The 11,272-nt window shown below is 40.4% G+C and overlaps 1 protein-coding gene across 2 annotated transcripts; it reads left to right on the top strand.

The window, feature by feature from the left end:
* The first annotated feature begins 129 nt into the window (after positions 1–129).
* On the top strand, positions 130–8,553 carry zgpat (zinc finger, CCCH-type with G patch domain). 2 transcript variants are annotated; one of them, XM_084553870.1, is made up of 7 exons: positions 130–439; positions 795–1,464; positions 1,752–1,885; positions 2,035–2,199; positions 2,317–2,439; positions 3,659–4,064; positions 4,470–8,553. In XM_084553870.1, the coding sequence occupies exons 2-7, from the start codon at positions 842–844 to the stop codon at positions 4,606–4,608; spliced, it is 1,590 nt and encodes a 529-aa protein (XP_084409996.1). In that variant the 5' UTR covers positions 130–439; positions 795–841; the 3' UTR covers positions 4,609–8,553. The 2 variants fall into 2 exon arrangements, with proteins under 2 accessions (XP_084409996.1, XP_084409995.1); XM_084553869.1 differs by having other exon boundaries at positions 131–412.
* Positions 8,554–11,272: the final 2,719 nt, after the last annotated feature.

The following is an 11,272-nucleotide window of genomic DNA, read 5'->3' as shown; positions in this document are numbered from 1 at the left end:
ATTTATCTGAAATAAATCTACTTTTATGTTTGACACATATTTAAATATATGTGTTAAAGAAAAACAACCAATTGAACTTTGATTGTCTGGTGTAAAACAAAGTTTTAGCAGAATTCTGGACAGTAATAAAACACGAGCAAGGCGCTTTTTAAATTTGTGCTCGTAGTATTTTGCTGTCAAAACCCCCGGATGTTCACAGACGTTGTATTTATTTTGAAAGGAAATAATACGCAACGGAAGTCAGTCTACCTTTTTTTGTTTGTTTGCTAACTTGAAACCGTTCGGGGCTATGTGTACCTATGCTGGTTCTGTATGTGCTTTTAGATATTTCATTTACTTGTATTATCAACATAGATAATATTTGTATGGTTTTCCCGTCGGCACAGTGGATACCGGACAGCTAATTACGAAGGTACTGCACGTGTTATTTTAATCAGTGGTAAGTGTTAGCTTAAAGAACGCTAACAGCTAAAACAATCACCGACAGTGCTATAAACAGTTGCAATGTTCGCCTACAATGAAATCTAAAACTATAAGCTTTGGTTCTCTGGTGTTTCTTAAATCTTTCAGTAACGCAGCTATGCTTCTTCGGTGTCTTTCTGTCGCTTTACAGATTTTATATTTAGGGCCAGGAAGTATGACATTATGTAGGAAAGAGTAAATTGTCTTTCCATGTGATGAGAAAGAAGTACACAATGAAGTGAGCGCTGTCAGTGTGTTTCTCCTGTTTAGATTCGTTTACTTGACTCTACTTTAAATCCTCCATCTTGTTTCTGTCTTCCTATGTGTTTTAGGGGGTTGACTCTCTCCACTCCTGTCTTGTCCTGCACCAAGTGTCAGTATGGATGAAGAAACCCTCGAGGCAGCCATCACTACCTATGGTGCCCAGCTGCAGCAGGTGGAGACAGCCTTGTTGGCAGGCCTGGACCCAAACCAGCAGTCAGACCTGCTCAAACTGAAAGAAGACCTTTGCCAGCTGATAGAGCTCACCGAATCCAGCCTGGTGTCCGTCAAAAAGAGCCGGCTGCTGGCTAGTCTCGAGGACAATAATGGACTGTACATAAACGCCTCAGAGGCAGCAGCGGATACAAAGAGTGCAAATGGTAGTCGGGACACTGAATTTAGCGCTTTTTACTCTGAACTGGGGGAGTCTTCGGGTAGTAGCTCAGACACCAGAGAGAGGGATACGGAGGGGGCAGGTGGGGTGTTGTATTGTGAGAAGGAGGAGGAGGAGGAGGAGGAGGAAGAAGAAGAAGAAGATGAACTTAGTGGCACCAAAGTAAGAGCACCTTATAGGACTACATGGGGAACACTGGAGTATCACAATGCTATGGTGGTGGGGGCAGAACCCACAGATGGAGAGGAGGCACAAGTGAGAGTGTTCTACATCTACCCCACCCAGAAGTCTATGAAACCCTGTCCTTTCTACCTAGAAGATAAATGTCGCTTTCCGGATAATTGCAGGTAATGTCACTGTTGTACCTTGAATTTAGCTTAACATGAATCAGCATAAGAAGCAGATAAAAAAAAGTTGTCCATAAAAAGCACTGTGAAGTGTTGTTTCTTTGTTATTTTTCTTCATTTAACTGGAGCAGCTAGAATTCACTGTGACAGTAATCTAAAGGGTGTTTCTGAGATTTTCCACCTGGACAAGAATAAAAAAATGTGATTTTAATAAGAGCTTCAGTTGAGGCCTTTGATTATTTACTGTATAATCCTCTTGGATCTCGGTTATCTTCTCCCTGTTGAAGGTTTTCTCACGGTGAGGTGGTGTATGTGTCAGAGCTCAGAGAGTTCCTGGAGTCCGACCTTGGTAATCTCGAGGAAGGCTCGTCCTGCTTGGCTCGACATGAAGATGGTATCTGGTACCCAGCCAAAATCACAGGTATTCTATTTACTGAAGCAGATTTTGAGGCAGTAAACAGTAACCATAGTGTAAGCCCCTTTTAATGAAAATCTTATGCAAAAACAACCATTAGAATAAATGAAATAATTCCACGTTTTATGTTTTGTCGTATGATTCTCTCATCATAGATATCGACAGTGGTTTCTATACTGTGAAGTTTGACTCAGTGTTGCTGAAGGACGTTGTGGTCGAGGCCGACTGTATTATTCCTCCTTTGAGAGAAGACGATCTGCCCTCCTCTGATTCTGACCTGGATGATGCTGAATATGAAGACAATATGGGATACGCAAAAGGTGTGTTGATCATCTTGTGGATAAAAGGTTGTGCATTTGAATATGGTTTAGCTTGTTTTCTGCCTTCTCTCTTTCATTAATTACTGTCTGCCTTTGTTTAACTTTGCTTCACAACAGTTGTAGACTCTGCTGTTGAATCTGCAGCAATGTTAAACGCTGCTAATTTTGGTGGCTGGGAAGCGCATACCAGAGGAATTGGATCCAAGTTGATGCTGAAAATGGGTTATGAATACGGGAAAGGTGAGTGCAGATTCACATTTACAACATTTTTGGTTCTAAACTCTTCTCTTGTTCAAATCAGTCACTTGTGGCTCAGATCCTTTCATTTTTTTGCACAAAATCAGTTTCAATAAAACAATAATAAATATAAACAATGATACAATCAAAATCTAAGACTACTTTCCTGCAATAAGGTGGGTGCTAATAGGTAACAAGACACTAGGGGGCACCAAAAGGATATATAGCCCAATACATGCCAGAAATGTATAACCCAACTCTGTGTATATATTAGTCTACTTTGTGTGTTGTTGCAAATTATGTCCTTTGTGGACTTTGCTTTTGAGCTGCCTTTTATACACCGATCAGGCAAAATATTATGGCCACCTGCCTAATATTGTGTAGGTCTTCCTTGTGCCTCCAAAACAATTGTGACTCATCAGAGAATAGACATGGGCCTTCTGAGGGTGTCCTGTGGTGTCTGGCAACAGAATGTTGTTAGTGGGGGCCTTTGGGTCCTATGGGTTGAGGGGAGGGGCCTCTGTGGATCATCTCACAGATACTTGAATAGTTTGGGATCTAGGGACTCTAGAGGCCAGGTCAACACCTTCTGCTGTTTTCCATGTTTTTTTAGTTTTTCCTAAACTGTTTCTGTGTGTGTGCCTGTGTCAGGCTGCATCCTGCTGGGGATGGCTGCTGCCATCAATTAGTTTTATTGCTATGGGGTGGGGGTGCCTGGTCTGGTCTCGGTGGGTGGTACAGGTCTAAGTAACATCCATATCAATGCCAGGTCCAAAAGTTTCCCAGTAGAACAATGAATTGTCACAAGATGGTCAGTGTTATTTACTTCTCCTGTCAGTGGTTTTAATGTTGTGGCTGATCAGTGTATAACTGCATGTTTCTACATCCATGTGACCATAACATAAAATATTCATTTCATGTCAATATGATTGTGATATATTCACTCTAAACTTGTTTCTACACTAAAATAAATCATAGCAACTGCTGGATGCTATCACTGAATATACAATGATAATGAGATAAGAAACAGAATCCTGGAGGATTAAACACAGAGATAATATGTTAAAGCGCCACACATGTACCCTATGTTTATGTAACCTTACTTGATTATCAGGGTCACTGTCATTCTGATTAAACAAGAAGTCTCATTTACTTTACAATTAAAACTTGTACAATTTTACATGTGTTACTCTTCCTCATTCTGTTTCTTTCATCTTCTCAGGCTTAGGAAAGCTGCAGGAGGGTCGAGTAGAGCCAGTGATGGCAGTGGTTTTACCCAAAGGTAAGTCTCTGGATCAGTGTGCCGAGTTCACCCAGAGAAGCACCAAAAGCAAGACTGCTCAGGATGGCACAGAGAAGCGCCGCCCGAAGCGGCACAGAAAGCCTCGGGCCGCCACCGGAGGTCGCCATACCGTCTTTGACTTTCTCAACAACAAGCTGGGAGGCAAGAGCAGTGATCCTGCTGAGGGGGGTGCTGCTGTACCATCAGTTGGGGTGGAGGCTTACCGTGGAGGAAAAAGCACCAAGAGGAGTCTGAATGTGAAGCTGTTCCAGGCCGCTGAGAGGGTGTCCCAGACTGAGAGGGAGATCCAGAAACTGAGCGAGTCCCTCAGCAGACAGACTGGCAGGTCAGTATTGGGATATGTTCTACATTTATTTTACGCTTCTTATGTGGAATTTGACTGCTGTGACGGCTAGATCTGATCTTGAATGGACCAGCATGTCATCCATAATCAGTTAATTTGAATAGTTCCTTAGCTCTCTGGCACCACTGTGACAAGATGCACTGGTCACACAACTATAAATTATGGTTAAAGAGGAACACTAGTTGTTGTGAGGTTCCTGTCAAGTAAAGTGGTAACTTGAATTTACAAATAAGGTGGACTGTAGGAGTTGTGTGAAACTGAGAATATCATGCAGATTCAGAGGTGAGACGCTCGTTTTCGTGGCCAGCTTACTCTGGAAAATGCTAAAAACAGCTCGACACAATCTCTCACCGTTTCTTAATCTATTTGTTGTTTGTGTGTGCAAAGGGATACCTCCAGAGTGAAGCAGCTGGAAGACAAGCTGTCAGCGGCCCGCCGACTGCTGGCCCAGCAGAAAGCCCAGGAGCTCTCTGTCCAGAAAGAGCACAAAAAGGCCGACACACACAAGAAGATGACTGAGTTCTAAGTGCAGTTTTCTCAAAGACATGGAACATAAAGGGAAGCTCCTTGTCTGAAATGAACTATTCCTTCTGCATGTTGACAGCTATTTTCTTTACTTTTTAAGACATTTTTAGCATAAATTTTCATTGGCATCCTTTTATGCAGATTGGGTCTGTTGCTTCTCACTTTATTTTTTAAGGTCTGAGCATTTTTTTTTCTTTGGATGGTAGTTTAGTTTCAAACCCTACTGGTCACAATAATGTAAAAAAAAAAAAAAATTATTTTATTTGTAACATTTTTCTGTTTTTCTTTTACCAAACTAAAGACCTTCATTGGATAACCTACTGTGCAGTTTGATTGTTTTTAACCAAACAAGTTCACACTGAGTGGTTTCAGTCGTTCTGGCCGGTGGCTGATCCAGAGCTTACTGCAGTATGCTGCGGCTTTCATGCTGATTTTTAAAATGACATCCTCAGGAGCTAGAAACCTTTGCAGAGTTGTCAAGTTACTCCCACAGCTCTTGTGTCTTATACAAAACATTTTTGGAGTGGCGGCCATAACCTTTCTGTTAAATAATGAATTTGGGCAGCAGCTCGTCTGCTCGTAAATCTGACGCACACTGTTTGTGGGTTGGGTAGTGACTGCATCCATCTTGCTGTCTTTTGGACTCAAGTAAAAGGTTGAAGTCATGTTAGGCAGCTGTGGATTAGGTTTTTATCTTATGTCTTCCTTTTATGATGTCCAAGTAATGTTTAATGTGAATCAATGGGACATAGCATAACAGGACAAGATTTAAAACTAGGTTTTTAAATGACTGAAGTGTGGTCTTGATCTCATGAAAGGCAGCAACCGGTGACCATCAGCAAGTCGGAGCTTTAGTGTTGCCCCTAAGAGAAATGAAAGTAAAATCCTCATGCTCAAGCCACCCATGCAGTCTCTGGACAAACCGACAGAGCAGTGGGCAGCCACCCTCTACTTGGTAAGTAAAGCCCCACTCCAGTGGCAGAACTTTAAAACTGCTCTGAATTTGCTGATCGCTGGGGAAAAAATGTCAAAATACACTGTGTGTTGATTTAATGGGATCCCTTGAGAGTCCGTGCTTCACGCTTTACTCTTGTTAACTGGCCTCAGGTTTCTACGGGTATCACTGCCCAGTCAGCGACATATTCTCTTTGGGTTCTAGGTGTGTTTTCTACGCGGTTGGGTATGCGCCCCACACTTCTGCAGTCTGTCACATGTATGGATCCAGACTGGCCGATAAGTGCAGTTTTCTCTGCTAATCTTCACTTATCATGGTCTGGATTATGTGATTAAGGAGGTGTGATGGGAGAATTGATTGTGGGGCCACCTTGACAGGCATTTTAAGTGGGAATTCATACTAAGCTGTTCACCTAGGGGCTGCAAGTCTTCAGGGGCTAGTGTGAATGTGTAGGCCGAACATTCATCGACATACCATTGCTAAGACAATTGCCTGCATTTATTTGTGGTATTTGTAAGGTGCCCAAGGTGTTTTTTTTCATCACCATGACAAATACTGGAAATACATTCTTATTTAAACAGAATAAAGAATAAATCACAGAATAAATTCTTCAGGACTTTATAATTTGTTCAAAATTACTCCTTTTCTAAGTGGTTTTCCTGTACCGTCATATATTATATAAGAGTGAGCCCCGCCGTTATGGGCCCCTTTACCTGTCCTGGCTGATCTTAAAGGGCCAGATCTGGACTCCAACCTCCAGCAGTCCTCCAGGAGGAATTTTTATTTTCTGATTATTAGGATTTTGTTACAGATTTTCATCTACAAATTCTGGTTGGTTGGAGTGAAAACAGGTAATGAAGTATAATTTGTAGTGAAAAGTAAGTATTCACCATTTAATGTATTCCCAACTATGTCTGACAGCAGGTTTACAGCAGTCTTTTACACACCGGCCTCCTTGATGTCAGTTTGTAACTATTAATTCTTAATATATTTAGGTTATATCATTTGTTTGTACATGCAGGTGCTATCATTGAAAAGTTAATCTATTTCAGTAATTAAATTCAAAAAGTGAAACTTGTATACATTCATGACACCCAGAGACATATATTTCAAGCGTTTAATTCTTATAATTTAGATAATTATGCCTGATAGCTAATGGAAAGTCACAATTCAGTATCTCGGAAAATTAGAATTTTGTGAAAAAGTTCAATGTTGCAGACTCATGGTGTCACACTCTAATCAGCTACATAAGTCAAAGCACTGTTTCCTGAGCCTTTAAGTGGTCACACAGTGATTCAGTATGCTAGACTGCTGACTTCATATAGAAACCTTCCACGAAATGTAATTTCTATAGAAGCTGGCTGTGCACGGAATGCTGTACTCAAGCATATTAATGGAAAGTTGAGTGGAAGAAAACAAGAAGTGGTTGAAAAAAGATACACAAGCAACAGGGATAACTGCAGCCTTGAGAGGATTGTGAAGCAAAGCCCAGTGAAGAATTTGTGGGGGATTTCACAAGGCGTGGATTGCAGCATGAGTCAATCCTTCAAAAGCCACCCCACACAGATCTATCCAGGACATGGCATACAACTGTCACATTCAATGTGTCAAATCACACCTGAAGCTGATACGTCAGAAACAGCTTGCCTGGACTAAGGAGAAAAGGGACTGGATTGTTGTCCAAATTCCTCTTTTCAGATAAAAGTTAGTTTTGCATTTCATTTGGAAATCAAGATCCCACAGTCTGGAGGAAGAGTGGAGAGGCACAGAACCCAAGTTGCTTGGGGTCCAGTCTTTAGTTTCCACAGTCAGTGATGATTTGGGGAACCATATCATCTGCTGGTGTCAGTCCACTATGTTTTATCAAGTCCAAACTCAGCGCAGCTGTCTACCAGATCATTTTAGAGCACTTCATGCTTCCCTCTGCTGACGAGCTTTATGGAGATGTGAATTTCATTTTCCAGCAGGACTTGGCACCTGTCCACACTGCCAAAAGCAGCAAAACCTGGTTTAATGACCATGGTATCACTGTGCTTGATTGCCCAGTAAACCTGCCTAACGTAAACCCCATAGAGAAGAGGAAGATGAGAGACACCAGACCCAATAATGGAGACAAGCTGAATCCCGCTGTCATCCAACCTGGGCTTCCATAGCACCTCAGCAGTGCCACAGCCTGATCAGCTCCATGCCTCGGTGCACTGATGCAGTAATTGGTCTGGTTATCTTTTTTTATTATTGGTCTTATCTATTATTCCAAATTAGGATATTTAAAGATACAGAATCTGAAGAAATAAACGCTTGAAATATATCACTCTGTGTGTAATGAATCTACGTTATTATGAGTTTCGCTTTTTGAATTGAATTACTGATAATTAACTTAATTAAATGAACATCTAAGAGTGAAAAATAAATTAATATAACTAAAAAAAACTGTCTAGATCTATCTAAAAACTAATCAGACCCTTTACTTTCTGGCACATCGTTTCCAGGGTCATCACATTTGATGACAATCCAACATGTAAATGGTTTCTGGGCTTTGGCTGGGCCTCTCAAGGACGACTGGACACTCCAATGTTGTCTCAATGTTATTGTGTATAGTCCTTTTTGTGCTGTTTGGCAAAGCAGGCTGTCACTCGTCATTTACTCAGAGTGGCTTCAATCTAGTTGCTCTGCCATAAAGACCTGATCGATAGAGTGCTGCTGAAGTCCTCATCCTTCCAGCCGGTTCTTCCATCTCGTCCATGGACTTTTTAAATTATGTTAGTGTGAACACTGGGCCACTCGCTGCCTCTCTGATCAGGAGCCTACTTGCTTGGTTACCAATTCTGGCCAAGTTAGGCAGTGCTCCCAGTGCTTTCAAATGTCTTCCATTATTTACAATTTCAGTTGCAAGTTCAGTTGCATATGGAAAGAAACTGTTGTTGTGGTGTGAGGTTCTGGTCCTGTCAATCTTTCCTGCCCCCCTCAGTGTCCAGGAGGCGTACAGGTCCTTAAGAGAAAGCAAATTGCAGCCAGTCGCCATTGTCCTGCAGTAGCAGCAGCGTACCAGACTGTGATGGAGGAGGTGAGGATGGACTTGATGATGAAGGTGCAGAAGTGCAACATCATCGCCTTTGGCAGGTTGAATTTCTTCAGTTGCTGCAGGAAGTACATCTTCTGTTGTGCTCTTTTGATAAGGGAGCTGATGTTCTAAGGTCCTTGGACTTGGATTTTGTCCTGACATGCTGAGTGGTGGGACAAGTGTGTGTCTTCCCAAGCTATGTCCAATCAGTTATCACTTATTTAAATGAGAGATTTCAACATGAAAATTTCTAAATACATTCCATTATTAATTTAAAATGAGTATACAACACTATAAAGTGTACAGAAAATAAGTTCTGAGTACTCTCTGAAGGTACATACATTTCATGCATGCTGTGTATATATAGATGATGTTCTAAACAGACAGACAGCTGAGAAGTTATGTGTCAGGAAGCCGTTAGAAACATTACCACCGCGCCCATCATTTGCCAAGTGCCTAATCACTGGATTTATCCAAAGTTATTAAATTAAAATACCGCTTCTTGTCTAAATTAATTATCAAAGCCACAGCATATGGTCAATGGAAGGTCAATTTTTCATCAAGGTAAATTTAATATTGTGACATTTAGTTGTAATTAATAACGCTGTGTTCTGGCACAGCACTTTGCATTGCTTTCTTGAGGGAGCATATACACAGCAGCTTTATAGAGCTCTACCATCTGATATTTAGAATTTGCCTTTCTGCGTGTATTTAATACCAGAATTATGCTCATGAGATCCCAGCCAAAAAGGCATGCCTTATCATTTAATTGAAATTAGTTTGTAGTTTTATAGACACCATCCTCATTTCATTTTGGAATTAATTTAGCAACACGCAGTGTTGTTCCTCCAGTTTCTACAGAAAACTGGAGGAACAAATGGAAATTAATATCCGCTCTCATATGACTATTTGCATACAGACAAAACACTGACCTAAGTTTGTCTTTCTTTCAAACCTGGGTTTCTAACTAATTCCGAGTTGCAACAAGGCCAGAGTACTCATCTGCTTTTTTTCCAGATTAGGTGCTGAAATCAATAAATAAACACAGTGCAGATATTTCACCTTGTTTAAAGTGCTGTGTTTCCGTATTGTGATAAATTGCCATTTTCTCCCGTACATGATTTTACATAATGATCAATGGTTCGCCCTCTGCTGAGCTAGTGGAAATACAGTAGTTTGTAGGCTGAGGTCAAAGCTGAGGTCACCACTTTGGGCATTCAGGTGTAATGTTACAAGTTTTTAAACCTATCCAGATCTGAGGTTTTGTTCAGGTGAACAGCAGAATGCTGACACATGAGAGCAGGACCAAAATGGAAAGCATTAATGATGACCTGATGGCTGAAGTAGCATGGATACAATGTAACATTGTATATTAGCTTTGTTTTTCGTGTTTCATCAGCCTTTCTCTCATGATATTTCATTTTTTTTATTCCATTAAATCGTCCAAAGACATGCTGGTTAGGTTAATTGGTGATTCTAAATTGGCCGTAAGTGTGCATGTGAGTGTGAATGGTTGTCTGTCTCTTTGTGTTAGCCCTGCGATGGACTGGAGACCTGTCCAGGGTGTACCCCACCTCTCGCCCGATGACAGCTGAGATAGGCTCCAGCCCCCCCGCGACCTTTCACAGAACAAGCGGTTACAGAAGATGTATGAATGAATGAATGAAGAAAACAAACTTAGTACTCTTAGTACTCAGTGTGATTTTATGAAAAAAAAAAAAATACATCTTATTCAAACTTTTTCAGTTCAGCTTTACTTTATTACACACAAAATTGATGAATTTATCATTCAAGCACATATCAAAGATTTGAACATTTCCTAAAGTGAATGATACAATTAAGAAAATATTCTGACAGGAAGTAGATACAGCTCAACATAGCTACTGTGAACTGATTGTTGGATTGTTGCATGTTTTGTTCTGCTCCCAAATATGTCTCTATACACTGAGTTTGGTACTGTATAAAAAAATCCATTTTCAATAATATATTATAATTTCAATATACATTTCAATGAATATCAGTAAAATAAACCAAAAGTACTTATAATACATACCTTCATTATTTGAAACAAGTACATTTATTTTTTTATTTTTAACATGGTTTTTCCAACAAAGGTTCAAAAAAGGCAACTGGACTTGTAGAGTTTTTTGAGAAGACGTTTCACCACTCATCCGATGAGTCATATATGGTATATGACTCATCCTGGATGACTGAGAACCTTCACAGAAACATGGTTTTTCCCATTTTTAATCTCATTATTAAAGAGATATTAAGACCCATTTAGTAAAGTGTTACTGTCTGTGTCATAACTATACAATATCATAAGTATTACAATGCAGTCTGAGTTAAAGTGGTGTTTAGCAGTTATTTTGTTGTCTGTTCTTAGTTTGGTGTGTTATCAAAGTAACCTTTGCTAACTGACTGCTACGACTGGTGGGAATGTCAGTGTTGGAGGTATTTGTTCATGAACCAAAGTAGAAGTCAAACTAAGTTTTTGATCTGATAGTGGTGCTAAATAAAAAGTGGGTGGATAAGTAATCTTGAGGGGAACATGAAATCAGCTCATCCAGCATTGGTTGTCAAGACATTTCACAGATGACCCCAAATGGAAACCTAATTTTGATGCTTGAAGAAAAGTCTCCTCGCAAG

Source organism: Chelon labrosus, assembly GCF_963514085.1.
Source record: "Chelon labrosus genome assembly, chromosome: 10".
In the NCBI taxonomy this organism is placed as follows: domain Eukaryota; kingdom Metazoa; phylum Chordata; class Actinopteri; order Mugiliformes; family Mugilidae; genus Chelon; species Chelon labrosus.
The sequence above is the reverse complement of the archived record's forward strand: the minus strand, read 5'-3'. Positions and strand labels throughout refer to the sequence as shown.

Excerpts from the sequence above, each read along its gene's own strand:
- zgpat (XM_084553870.1), top strand. The coding sequence starts at position 842 with ATGGATGAAGAAACCCTCGAGGCAGCCATCACTACCTATGGTGCCCAG. Across the intron at positions 1,465-1,751 it reads CGCTTTCCGGATAATTGCAG|GTTTTCTCACGGTGAGGTGG; the intron begins GTAATGTCACTG and ends TCCCTGTTGAAG. Across the intron at positions 1,886-2,034 it reads GTACCCAGCCAAAATCACAG|ATATCGACAGTGGTTTCTAT; the intron begins GTATTCTATTTA and ends CTCTCATCATAG.